The sequence below is a fragment of the Pavona decussata genome, unplaced genomic scaffold (assembly GCF_977016875.1).
Source record: "Pavona decussata unplaced genomic scaffold, jaPavDecu1.1 SCAFFOLD_340, whole genome shotgun sequence".
Lineage (NCBI taxonomy): Eukaryota > Metazoa > Cnidaria > Anthozoa > Scleractinia > Agariciidae > Pavona > Pavona decussata.
Window position 1 is genome coordinate 132,134 of NW_028145728.1, and position 13,863 is coordinate 145,996.

General features: G+C 40.4%; 1 protein-coding gene and 1 pseudogene across 1 annotated transcript; both read left to right on the forward strand.

Annotated features, from left to right (window-relative positions):
• Nucleotides 1-321: 321 nt before the first annotated feature.
• Nucleotides 322-1,956, forward strand: LOC146453249 (uncharacterized; annotated as a pseudogene).
• Nucleotides 1,957-12,214: 10,258 nt separating this feature from the next.
• On the forward strand, nt 12,215-13,510 carry LOC146453250 (uncharacterized protein F54H12.2-like). The gene has a single exon (XM_085096833.1). The coding sequence runs from the start codon at nt 12,215-12,217 to the stop codon at nt 13,508-13,510; it is 1,296 nt and encodes a 431-aa protein (XP_084952959.1).
• Nucleotides 13,511-13,863: the final 353 nt, after the last annotated feature.

Here is a 13,863-nt window from a genome sequence, read left to right on the forward strand (position 1 = left end):
GGGAGGGGACACTGTGATATGGAAAGACAAAGACCCTTTTTAAATAATTGTGGACATGTTGATCACATTAAAAATATTATGGTAACATTACTATAAAACTTACGGTAGATCAAATCCAGCTTTTGCTTATGGCGGCCCACATTTTCACCGCCAGTGACAGTTGTTCGCCCTTTGAGGGATGACTGCCTTAGTTCATCGGGAGTGAATTGGTGGTACAGTAGTGTTTTCAATACTAAGGACTTTAAGATAGGGCGACTACGGACTACTGACTACGGTAGGACGCGCCAGGCCACACAAATCGTGGACTGGCGCGAGTACGCTGAAAGGGCGCGAAAATCGAAGTGTATTTTGACATTAAGATTGCGACTACGTGATTTTAGACTACGGATGAAAAAAATGTCGTTCGAAGAACTTAGAAACGCTCTTGTTATCGCTTATGCAGATGGTTATCTCGATGATGAAGAATTTTTGATATTGTACGATTGTTACCTGTCAAGTAATCCATCTTATCCATACTGGGAGTTCGATTCATTTTGTTTAGATGACTTCGATTCAAGCGAGTGTGAAGCCAGCTTCAGGGTGGCCAAGGATGATCTACCAATTTTGCTGAATGCATTGGGGTTTCCAGCAACATTTAAGTGTCCTCAAGGAACTGTTTGTGATGGAATGGAGGGACTTTGTTTGCTTCTTAAGAGATTAGCCTACCCATGCCGCTACTTTGATTTAATGTCCACTTTTGCTCGCCCAGTGCCCGAATTGTGTATGATTGCAAACACGGTACTTGACTGGGTTTATATTACACACGGTTTTCGCTTAACCTCTTGGAACCAGCCATTCCTCTCCAGTGCTAACCTTCAAGAATACGCATATGCCATAAGTTGAAAAGGAAGTCCACTTACCAATTGTTTTGGATTTATTGTCGGGACAGTCAGACCGATATGTCGACCAGGTGAAAAACAACGTGTAGTCTACAATGGGCACAAGCGCGTACATGCGCTTAAATTTCAAGCGGTGGCAATACCTAATGGTCTTATAGCCAATCTTTATGGCCCTGTGGAGGGCCGGCGCCATGACGCGGGAATGTTGAAAGACTCTGGTCTGTTGAACACTCTTGAGAGAGACGCTTACAGTCCAAGAGGAGAAGTGATGTGTCTGTATGGGGATCCAGCTTACCCGCTACGCCCTCATTTAATGGCCCCTTACCGTTTGGGAGAGGTCCCCATTCTGACAGCAGATATGCAGGCATTCAATGAAGCTATGAGCTCTGTTAGAGTATCTGTGGAATGGTTATTCGGTGATGTCTCAAATTACTTTAAGTTTATTGATTTTAAACAAAACTTAAAGTTAGGTTTAAGTGCTATTGGTAAACAATACATTGTTGCTGCACTTTTCAGGAACATTCTCACCTGCCTTTATGGCAACGCAACTTCAAAGGTCTTTCAACTTGATCCACCAACTGTTCAAAATTATTTAGCATGAAGATGTATACCTAATACCAATTTGAAGTAAGAAAAAACAATTGTGATATTTCGAAGTTTCATGACAGTTACCAAATATTACTCGATTTTATTATACAACACATTTGTCTTCAATTCAGTGCTGTGAGGTTGCCAACCAATCTGTCGCATTTCAGTAGCTTTAGGTTGTTAAGTGACCCTCAAAGGCATCAAGAGAGTGAAGAGACCTGTTTTCATCTTACAGTGAATTTTTTAGATTGTGTTATTGTGAGATAAATTAAGTTACTTAACTTCTACCTAGCAATAAACTGGAAGTTTATTAGCAGCATGGTATTTCCCCTAATACTCCAATCAAAGAGATGGAATTAGGTAGGATATTATCAGCACCCAAGCTTAATTCTCTTGATATTGTACCATTTTCTCACCAATGCATAAAGAGATGAAAAGGAAAGGGATGTTGAATTCTGGTGGTGGGAATTAAAGAGTTTACAAGTACAAACACAAAAAATGCAATATATTTGCCTCAGTATTATACAAACATGTTTTTCAAGATTACCTTAACAATGGAATCTAACCCTTGCAAAATTATACTCCCGAACTCAAACAGCTCTTTAATTTGGATAACATGTAACATAGACCCTATGCACAACTGGCTCACATTTTAATATTCTTTTGTTTGCATTCAAATTAGCCTCACTAACCTCGTTCTTGAGTTCAAAAATCAAAAGAATATTTCACCGTGAACAAGGCTAGTGACGCTAATTTGAATGCAGACAAAAGAATATTAAAATATCAGCCATTTTTGATAGGGTCTTTGTTGTGACTTAATGTTAGTTTTGTATTTGAGTTGATGTCTACATGCATGTAAACAGTAAATAACTGGAACTGGCCATGACATGACACTTGAAACAGTAAAAAATGCCATGCATGAAACAGTTTGTTCACCCTTAATCCTGAAATTTCCCCCGCATGGAATAAAGGAGTTTGTGGAGAAGAAAAGCACTGTTTCTCTTACAAATTGCCATTAAGGGCTTGACAGTTTACTTTTTGAAAACTATAAAAAGTAATGAATTAAGGCCCTGAAAAATACACACCTCAAAACACAACAAATGCCAACAATGTCACACAGTGTTACTGGGAAATTTTTTGTAAAAGTGCAACAATAAGATTCTGTGTGTTAGACTGGCTTTGCATGAACAGTTTCATCTGTTCAGCCTGAAGTTGCAACTGTTGTCGGTGTAACTCCATTTCTTCCTTTTTAACCTCAGCATCTTTGGATGTTTTTTCTGCCAAATACTGAAAGGCATCAGAGCGGCTTCTTCTTTTTCGTCCTCTCTTAGTAGCAGGTTTCTTGCTATCATTGCCAGTGTCTTCATCTGAATCAGAATTTGAATCTTCATTACTTCTTCCAGCCTTTGCCCAAGTTGTCATTGCTTTATCCCTGCACACAAGGGCCTCTTTCCTCTTGATTTCTTGTTTTTTGCTGTCAGAATCTTCCACACGGATTGGTGCTGAATTCATCATCTCAATTATGTCTTCAAGGATCTGTTCATTTTCGGTTGGTGGATCAGGTGTTATGCCACTTCCTTTTTCTTCCTTGTTCTTTTTTCGCTTGTACTCTGCTAACAACTTGTTGAAGTGCTCCCTCACGCTTCGCTGATCCCTTGGCATGTCTTTGAAATGGTCGTGCCAGTTTAGTTTGTCGGCCACATGAGACCACTTCTGACCAGCCTCTTTACTGCCAACTTTGTACATAAACGGCTCAGCGGTGAAAACTTCACGTAACAAAAGTGAGTTGGTTGCTTTGGTCCATCGAAATGGCGCACTAACGGCAAAAAGAAGAGGCACAAACACATTTGTAAGATACACTTACCTACCATATCAGCATTTTATACTATTCCATAGAAAATACAGGCATTCAGAATACAGGAAGCTGTTGTACATTCTAACAGTCAAACAGCCAACCTTCCCATTGTGCACTGCAATCTAATGTACCAGTCAAATCAAAGCTTCAACATCCCCCTCCCTGGGCATTTGAATTTTTAGAAAATTAGTGTTCAAATTCCCCCCTCCCTGAGCCAAATAGCTGTTCAAATGCCCCTATCCCGGGGAAATAAGCCATTCTATTTTATATAGTTTTTAAGCCATATATAACATTACATGGAGATAAAAATTGCTCAGTTCTAGAGTAAAAGCATAATCGAGGACGCCGCCAGTGTTTGCAAGTGGTATCTCAAGTTTCACACGCACATGGAAAAATCTAGGATGCCAGACACGCCTTCAGTTCTCGAACCAAAGTTTAAATTAACAACTGATTTGCATCCAATGTAATAAAAACTAAGAAAAAACGCTGTGGACATAATTGAAATACGAACACAATATCTCAAACATCATAGACTAAACTCAGATTATTTAACCTTTTAATATAAATTGTATCTTGTGCATAGGGGCGCCGCACACAATCCTTCCCTTTTAAATCAGACAAAATTGACACGTCGACTCTGCCATGACTTATCATGCCTCGTGCAAGCACTGTGACACTTCATATAACATTGCGGCTAGGTTTTAAATTCCCCACCACCGGGAAGGCAAAGAGGTCAAATGCCCGCAGTATGTCAGGGGGAGATTTGACCAGTACATAATTCCTGCCTAAATTTAGTAATTAAGGGTTCTTTGAAGATTTTCAGAGCCAAACTTTTCCCACTGCATTAATTTCAAGGTCGCAAACTCAGCTGAAAAATGAAGATATGAACAAAAAAAACACTGCTGGTTGATCAAAAAGTTGATGTTTCATTGAAAATTTGTCAAGTTCATTGAAAAACAACCGCTGCTGAATCTTTGTATGGATCCAAATTTGAGTAATAATAAAGTGAGGTATGATACACAGTAATACAAGGCACAGTCTTGGAGTACATTAAAAGACAGTTGCTTATTTCTGTGCCAGAGATTACAGAGTGAAAACATAAGCTTCTTACTTACTTTGTAGACCGAGGAACCTGCAGCACTGCAGCACTGCCACTGAAAAGTAAACAAATGGATTAAAATTTATTGCTTATGGTAGCTGAGTATCGACATTTAAAAGTATGAAATTATTCATCTCTAAACATAACTAACCTGGTAGTATCTTGTTCCTTAGACATAATTCTGCGTTAAAAAAGGAAAAACAAGAAATGACAGTAAGCTTAAAGCTTATGACAGCTAAGTGTACATGCATGTGCTATGTTTACATGGTCGTCACATTGTGTCAGTTAATTCGCGGCGATAAATGAACCAAAAACATCGGCACTACTTTAACTCAAAACAAGAAGGCTTCGGTTTGTTTGACCTAACATTGTAACATAAATAGGAAAGAGAAAATGGCAAGAAACAGCAAAAAAAATACTTACGTAGTCGTCACTACGTCAAACTCGCCGACTACTCGCCGTAGTGGAAGGACTACGAACAACGCGGGAAACTCACGGGCTAATGATCATGCGCAGTCTGACTCGATCCAGTCTCTGATTCACGTCCAACCGTAGCCGTAGTCCGTAGTCGTCCTATCTTAAAGTCCTTACTATACTCGGCACATCGTAAAATTCGTCACTATAAATTAGCCTGTTAGCCCGGGCCTGTTAGTTCCGAAGATACATGGTGTGTAAAGCTTCACATGTTTCGGAAACGAGATGTTTACAAATGTTGTGTTTTCAACATTCTTTCTTGGTGGTTGTTTACAGACTGACATTAACTAGTTAAACATGGTATCTGTTTTCATTGTGCAATTTAACCCGGAATTTGAGCCGCTAAATTAAATATTCAAATTACAAAAGCGCGCAACTTTCAAAAATGGCAGCAGACGAACCGCTTTTAATAACTTTTTTTATGTTGATTCTCGCTATATTTATGCCAAAAAGAAGGAGTTTCTCTCAGAGAATGCGGTTAACGTCTCTACAGATGAGGAAGATGCGACGAAATGTTGTCCAACGGCAAAACAACATTCATCGCCGTGAGTGCAATGCCGTGTGGGCTTATCCGGCAAGACCACAGCTTTGGTTTTGAGGTTAATCGTTGAAGTCATCTGTCGTTTTTCTGTTTCGCAAAGTGAACCACGAGGCGAACTGAAACACGAAACTAGCGTCTAGTAAATAATATTGCCAAATTACTTGACAGGCGGCTGTCACCACGTACAATGTGATTGGCTGCAGTATTTACCATGACAAGTTATACCATCTCGCGAGGTAGTATAATTCTGCGTGATTTTCCGGTCTTAAAGGCGAGATAATCTCTTGTTTTCTCTCGTGAAAACAGCTTGCATTGTTAACTAGCTAAACAAAAGACGAACTGTTTTCACTGTATTTCCGGACTTTTCAGGCTTTATCTAGCTAAAATTGTCCTAGTGAAAACACAACCAAAGTCAATTAAAATGAAAATGCGTATCAAGAAATGGTCCATTGTAGTGAGTCAAATTCGTCTTCACAAGTCCAAACAAAAGCCTTTTGTTGTTTATTGCGCTTAGGGAATTGTTCCGAGACTCGGCGAAGATGAATTTCAAATCGTCACAAAATTGTCGGCGAGTCAAATTAGCGACACTAAGGGAGAGGGGTTTGGAAAGTTGCGGAAGGTTTACTATTATTGTTATTGACCCCAAGCAAGAAACCTGGAAATGCTAAATTATTTTATACGATTTTGGATCAGTTGATAATAGCGCGCAGCACAACGCCGCAAAACAGTGAAGCTTTTATCGATGGTTTCACTTCAGGTCAAGAGTTGTGAATTTCAAAACTAACTTGTTACTCGTAAAGAAAAGGAAAGGAAAGAAAAGGCTTCGTTTATGAAAACTCGGGCTTTGGATTGGAAAAATCGCCCGATTAGACCGTTTGATTGAAAAGGATCAATGTGGTCGTTGTCATTTAGTCTTAAAACAAAAGCATCGGTTGCTAGCGCGGCTCTTAAAGAAGAGGTTTAGTTTAAAACCATCGCGCTTTCACTCGCGACGCGACGCTTTCGCCAAAAATGCAAATTTCGAACTCGTGCAGTCATCGGCTATTTTTGAATTTCCCTCGTGAATTTCGCTATTGTAAAAACAGCGAGTTTGAATTTCCCTCCTGAATTAATAAGCCTTTGTTTGGCGCTAAAGCTATTGTTTCAAAATCTCCTTTTATGGCCGTATTTGCGTCGCTAAACAAAGAGCATTGTCCTTGAATTTGATCAGCATTTCTTGATACGATGGTTGCATGACAATTATTTTAACAAGAGAACGCAGACTATTACCGGCTCTTGTTTCTCCCCCGCGAAAACGAATTTGCTTTACTCTCAAAAGAGTTTTTATTTTCAAAACAGGATTAGATTTATTCTAGGTTTTCTTATCAATCAGTTTTCAGATAAGAGATGATCCATTTCAGATATTATCTAAGCGGTGCATGTCGCGTTTATCTTAATTACTGTAATTTCATTCGAATGTTTTTGATATGTTTTTGATAGTAGCTGTACGTAGTAGTTGTTCAGCTGATCGCAACGAGTCGTTCATAATTACGTAGCGGTTTAGCCATTCAACTGTAATTTTCCAAAGCCATTCCGCCGTTTAACTTTGGCCTTATCCGTTGAAAACTTCAGCCGTTCAACCGTTCGAAATTGTCCTTTAGCCGTTTAGCCGTTTGACTTCAACCGTTCGAAATTTTTCTGAAGCCGTTCGATATCAACCGTTCGAAATTTCCCTTTAGCCGTTCAACCGTTCGACCTTAACTGTTCGTAATTTTTCTGAAGCCGTTCAGCCGTTCATGACATCCGTTTTAAACGGCTTCTCTATCCTTTTGTCATCAGTTTACATACCGTGCGTTCGACCGTTCGAACGGATACCATAAGGAAAGTTTTCGCGCAAGAGTTCACATTTAATAATGTAAGAACTACTGGTAATTTGGGTATGGCATAAGCTGTACTTACCAAAAACTTGCAAAATCGTCGCTTTGTAAATAGCCAATCTTCCTTTGGACTGACCGATCAATACGTCCACGATGATGCCTTCTGTCAATTCGACATCGCCAACAACTTGCTTTTCATTAACCACGCTCACAGTATTCTCGTTCTCCCATTGAACAACAATACAAAACCATACTGTGGAAGCCACAAAGGACGAAGATAAAAAGCACACACAAGAGTGATCGACCGAAACGATTCAAAACGGCGCTAGCCTGCGTAGCTGGCGGTTTTTATGGGTGGCTCACCAGAAAGCCGGGCACGAGAGTCAAAACGAGTAGCGAAGCCGCGGGGAAATGGGGCGAGGGCAACGAGAAACCGCCTGCCCGGATTCGGGGCATTTTTGAGTAGTCCGTACGCTGGCGTACGGACCATTTTCATTGGATGAGATTCTACAAACGTCAATCAAATGTTTTATTAATCTCCCATGGGAAAGTTCTGTTTATACGGCTCTGAGGATTTTATCGCGAAAAGCAAAATGACAGAAGAAGCATTATTTAAGCTTTATCGAACCTTAATATTCGACGACAAGCCCTCATTCTCGCAGCATTGAAAGAAGACAGCGAACTTCATCGAGCAGAATATTTGATCCGAAACGTGGGTATAAATTTCGAAAAAAGAGCGCGTATTCTGAAAGGATACCGAGAGCTCTATCATTTCTAAAGAATCGGCAACTGAAAAGATCAATCCACAAGATTTGGATCGAAACCGCGGTCTTGCCTGACCATAGCCTAAAATGCCACAGAATCAACGAACAGCCAAATGACTCGTAGCAGCCGCTGGCCATAGCAACACAGAAGAATTACCTAATAATTCTATAGCGTAATCAAAGCAGTAGTGAGGGAGGGACCACGGTTTCCTCTTTTTCGCGGGGGATTCTCATTAATACGCGGGGGCATAAATTAACGACGATGACGTCACCGCCTATTGTCTTGATCACTCATTATAGGATGACGTCATATTTTATTTTAGTCTTACCAACAGGTTATGAACTGGTTTGACAGGTTTATCAATGATGTCATGTTCTATTTTTAACTTATGGCAGTCATTGTCGGTATCACCGGTTTGACAGGTTTTTAAAGTTATTTTTGGATACATGATGTCATAGTCTATAGCCATTGTCCTTAAGTGAATAAAAGCCCAATAGCGGCCAAGTGTATCATTCACAAACTGTGATGGTTCCAAACGTTCAGGTCGATTTGACCCCTAAACCTCTCCTGACAGTAGACGAAGTGCAACAAATTCAAAGGCAGAAGATAGCAAGTCTTGTTGGTCATGTGTTTCAGTTAACGTATGCTGCTACGTTTGACTCCCTTATTGAAGAAGAAAAAGTGAATCGTTGCAATGGTTGTGCTATCAACCACCCGAGTCAAAGACAACACTCTTGTCTCATGATGGATAGTGAAGACGGCTGGTTCTACTACCACGATGATGTTAGGGATAAAATCAACTTGAATAAGGTACTAAAAGCAGCTGACAGCATTTGCAGTGTGCTTGGTTTCAAGCTGGGAAAATCGTGGGAAGCCTACGTTTCCGAACTACCAAAGCTGCCTTGGACCAGCGTGTACCTCACTTCCCTTGAGTTGGATAGCTTTGGTGAGCTTGTGCAATCGAAACAGCTACAAGAGCGCATTCTACATGCTCTTTACTATGGTCCCTGTGGAGAAGAGAGTAATGCTGTGGAAACGTGTGATGAGGATATGAAGGTTGACCTAATGGAAGTAAAATGTCCCGAGAATGTTGTTAGAAAAGAAGAAGAACTGATGGAACTTGATTATGTGATTAATGAAATTAAAACTAAAGTCTGTTTCTGAAATAATAAAGTGTGCACATTAGATAATTCTGAGTCAGTTTGTGTTTGTCATTATTCGACTTAACATGGGTTTAACCCTCTCTAGGCTTGAAATCCAGTTTTGCTTCTACCGCCTTATAGCGAGAAAAGTGGTTACACCATCAAGTGAAATAACTTCACTTAAAGGAAAATTCTCTGATGTACAAGGACCGATGCTCGACAAGTTAAAGAATCTACATTCAGAAGTCTTTACAGAAGTTAACTGGGGGAGATTATTGCTATTCTTAAATTTTGTGGAACAAATTGGGTTAACCGAGGAGGAATGGAAAGAAGTCTATGATATCCTAGTTCCCACGCTCTCTCAGCTATAAGGATAGTTATATAAGTGAAGGCATGTAATGAACAATTATAACAACTTCAACCGTGAAGGTAGACGTAGGTGATGGGCTGTTGTCCGCCTTCACCCTCTTTTGGATTCGAACGAATCTTTAACCGCATTCGCTGCGTATTAGCTTGCTGTGGTGGTAAAGTGATCGTACGAAGCTCTGAATTTTGCGATGGAGGAAAAGTTAGCAAGTATTTACCTCGACCCAAGTCAACCCGCAAGTTTCGGTGGTTTAGATGCTGTCTACAGGGTGGTCAAAGAGAAAGGAAACAGTAAAATTTCCCGCAAACAAGTACAAGATTGGTTGAGTCAACAAGATGTTTACACGCTTCATAAACCCGCCAGGAGACATTACAAGAGGAGTCGAGTGATTGTCTCTGGTATAGATGCTCAATATCAAGCAGATCTGGTCGATGTTCAAAGTCTGAGTCGATATAACAAAGGTTTCAAATACCTGCTGACCTGTATAGATATTTTCAGCAAGTACGCTTGGGTGGTGCCTTTAAAGACAAAACAGGGACAAGAACTAGTCAAAGCTTTTAAGACGATTCTATCGTCTAGTCGTAAACCTCGCAAGCTGCAAACAGATCAAGGAACTGAATTTCTCAATCGCGTGTTCCAGAAGTTCTTGCGTGATAATGACATCGATTTCTTTACCACAAACTCAGGACTTAAAGCCTCGGTTGTCGAGCGATTTAACAGAACATTTAAAAACAAGATGTATAAATATTTCACTTATAAAAACACTTTATCATACATCAATGTTCTCCCGAAACTGGTTAAGTCTTATAATAACACCTATCACCGTAGTATTAAAATGAAACCTAGTCAAGTTACTAAGGCGAATGAGGCTAAAGTGTGGCATACGCTTTACGGTGATAATACACAGAAGCGTGTTCGTTTCAAATTTCAAGTGGGAGATCGTGTGAGGATTAGTAAAGTGAAGCGAATATTTCAAAAATCATATCTCCCCAACTTCACAGAAGAATTATTTACTGTGTACAAACGATTTCCACGTCAAGTACCAGTTTATAAGCTTAAAGACGACGCGAATGAAATCTTAGAAGGAACATTTTATGAAGCAGAATTGCAAAAAGTAATTAAGAATGATGAAATATATCGGGTAGAAGAAGTTTTGCGTAAGAGAAAGCGTAACGGTAAAGTAGAATATCTTGTGAAATGGAAAGGCTATGAAGACCCTAAATTTAACTCTTGGGTTCCTGAAAGTGATCTAACAAAATTGTAATTAAGGTTTTTATGAGTGTATTTAATAAAAATAACTTTAAAATGATCAAAGTGTGATTGAGTGAACTATTATAAATTAAGATCCCCCCTTTAGAAAGTGATCATTTGATTACTAGAAGGCATGGAAGCAACACAATTTTATCTGCATCTTCCTAGTAATAGTAGTCTGGATAAATTCCCAAACAATACGCTAACCGAGTACCGAGTGGGTTTACCCCAGACCATTAATTTGGAGGGGGACTGGGAAGTAGCCTTGACGGAGATTCATTACCCACATAGCTGGAATAACGTGCAAGGAAATTTTCTGAATCGATTCCTTCTTCGCAATCGTGAGCTTCATGGAGTGTGGGAAACCATGATAATTCCACCAGGTCACTATGCTTCAATTGATGATGTTATTGCTAAGATGAACGAGTTGGTGGATAGTGAAAAGCGTTTCAAAGATGATGTGAAATTCTCATACGATTCTCTGAGTCGGAAAGTCACTGTAAACTTACAAAATAACACAGAAATTGTTCTGGAAAATATTGGATACATGCTTGGCTTCCAATCTCCAACTCAAGTTATTTCAAAGACCACCAAAGGTGAAAGAGAAGCGGATCTGGAACATGGTTTTCACGATCTATATATTTACTGCGACATTGTGAAGGGGCAATATGTCGGAGATGCCCTTGTCCCCCTACTACGTATCGTTCCAGTAGAAGGCCTCGATGGTCAGTGGATTAGCAAGTCATTCTTACGCCCGCAATACATAGCTGTCAGCAGAAAGCAATTTGAAACAATCGAAGTTAATATAAGGCGCGATACAGGAGAATTAGTACCATTTGAATTTGGGAGAGTATTGCTCACACTTCATTTTCGTCAGAGTCAACCTCCGTTCTTTTAAAGGATGAAGAAACTTTACACACCAAATCATAAGTTGTATGAGCAGTACTATGTTAATCAGGCAAAACAAAAAGGTGGAAATTTGCCAGCCTTTCATGGCGCTCGATCTCAGCGGGGCTATGGACTAGGTGGTATATTCAGAGGTCTGTTTCGCTGGGCGATGCCTCATCTACGACAAGGTGCTAGAGTGCTTGGTAAAAAAGCCTTACAAACAGGTGTTAATGTTGCCCAGGATGTGATTGAGGGGAAGGATGTTAAGAGGGCGGTCCGTAAACGCGCTAAACAAGCCCTGAGTGATATTACTTCCCAGAGTTCTCCGCAAGAGCAGTCGGGTGGTGGTCGAAAAGCTATAAAAAAGAAAGCTGATCTTAAAAATATCAGTTCACCTCCAGGCAAGAAACGAAAAACAACTCCGCAGAAGCAACAACAAGGAACGTTTAAACTTTTATCGGAAAACTAAGGATGGCTTTTGTACACCGCGACTCAATAGAGTGTACGAAAATGGAGTTAGATCTTTTCACTGTTCCCACCACGCAGACGTCTATCACCAAAGGACAATGGATAGAGTTTCACCCTTTGAGTAACATCACAGACAGCGGTCCCATCGAATTTAATGTCTCAGGATCTGGAGAAGAATACCTAGACCTGGCACGCACGCAGTTGTATGTCAAAGTCAAAATTACAAAACCAAACGGTGCCGTCTTAGACCCTAACACACAAGTGGGCCCCGTGAATCTATTCCTACATTCCTTATTTTCACAAGTGGATGTTTCTTTAAACGAGCGACTGATCTCACCATCAACTAATACTTACCCTTACCGCGCTATGATTGAAACGTTACTAAACTACGGTGAGGATGCTAAGGCTAGTCAGCTGTCTATGGCCATGTTTTATAAAGATACCCCTGGAAAGATGGACGCAGTTAACCCCACGGCTGAGAATGATGTTGCAAACATGGGCTTGAAAGCTCGCTATGAGCTCACAAAGGGTAGTGATACGGTCGATATGACTGGTCCTATTCACAGTGACATTTTCTTTCAAGAGCGTTTATTACTGAACGGAGTTAACCTAAGGCTTAAGCTTAACAGAGCCAAGAATGCATTCTGCCTAGTCTCCTCAGCCACCGGTCCCAATTTCAAGGTGGTCATCACTGAAGCGATCTTGTATGTTAGAAAAGTTAAAATTGCATCTTCTATCGCCTTGGGGCATGCCGCTGCGTTAAAGCAAACTACTGCCAAGTACCCCATACGCCGAGTGGACTGTAAAGTTCTAACGATTCCAGGAGGTTTCGGGGCATTTAACCCAGATAATATTTTCTTGGGTCGCATTCCCAAGCGTTTAGTACTGGGATTAGTGGACACAGAAGCATATAATGGTTCTTACACCGCTAACCCCTTCAACTTTAAACATCACAACCTAAGTCAGGTCGGTGTTTACGTGGATGGAGAGCAAATACCTCGGAAACCTCTCTTTCTCAAGTTTGAGAAGGCTGGTGGTCAGAATTTCATAACTGGCTTTCAGAGTCTTTTCTCTGGAATTGGGGCGTTTTCCCAGGATAAGGGAAACCAGATGACTCGAAGCGATTATCACCAGGGATACACCTTGTTTGCATTTGATATGACCCCGGATCATTGTTCGGGTGATCATTTTGAGCTTATAAAACAAGGCAACCTTCGCGTAGAACTTCATTTCGCTCAGCCCCTTGCCAACACAGTAAACCTCATCATCTATGCAGAGTTTGAAAGTGTTATCGAAATTGACACAAACCGAAACGTTCTCTACGACTACAACAACTAAGCATGAACACCATTGAGCTTTCACTCATTTTAAGAAAGGATAAATATACTAGTGCTGTGTTTCAAGGAGTCTACCCTTCAGACAAACTGCCGACGAGTGTTTTGTCATACCCAGCCCTGTTTATTGCCAATGTGGATAGCAGTGACAAGCCCGGATCTCATTGGATTGCATTCTACTTCACCAAGGAAAAACAGGGGGAATATTTCGATTCCTATGGACAACCTCCAAGCAGTTATTCAAGAACATTTACTCCTTTTTTGAACAACAACTCTAACAGCTGGATTTTTAATACTGTGACATTGCAAAGTATTAACTCGAAAGTTTGCGGACACTACTGCATATATTATGCCTTA

Bases quoted from the DNA above. Each gene is read 5' to 3' on its own strand.
- LOC146453250 (XM_085096833.1), top strand. From the start codon at position 12,215: ATGGAGTTAGATCTTTTCACTGTTCCCACCACGCAGACGTCTATCACC.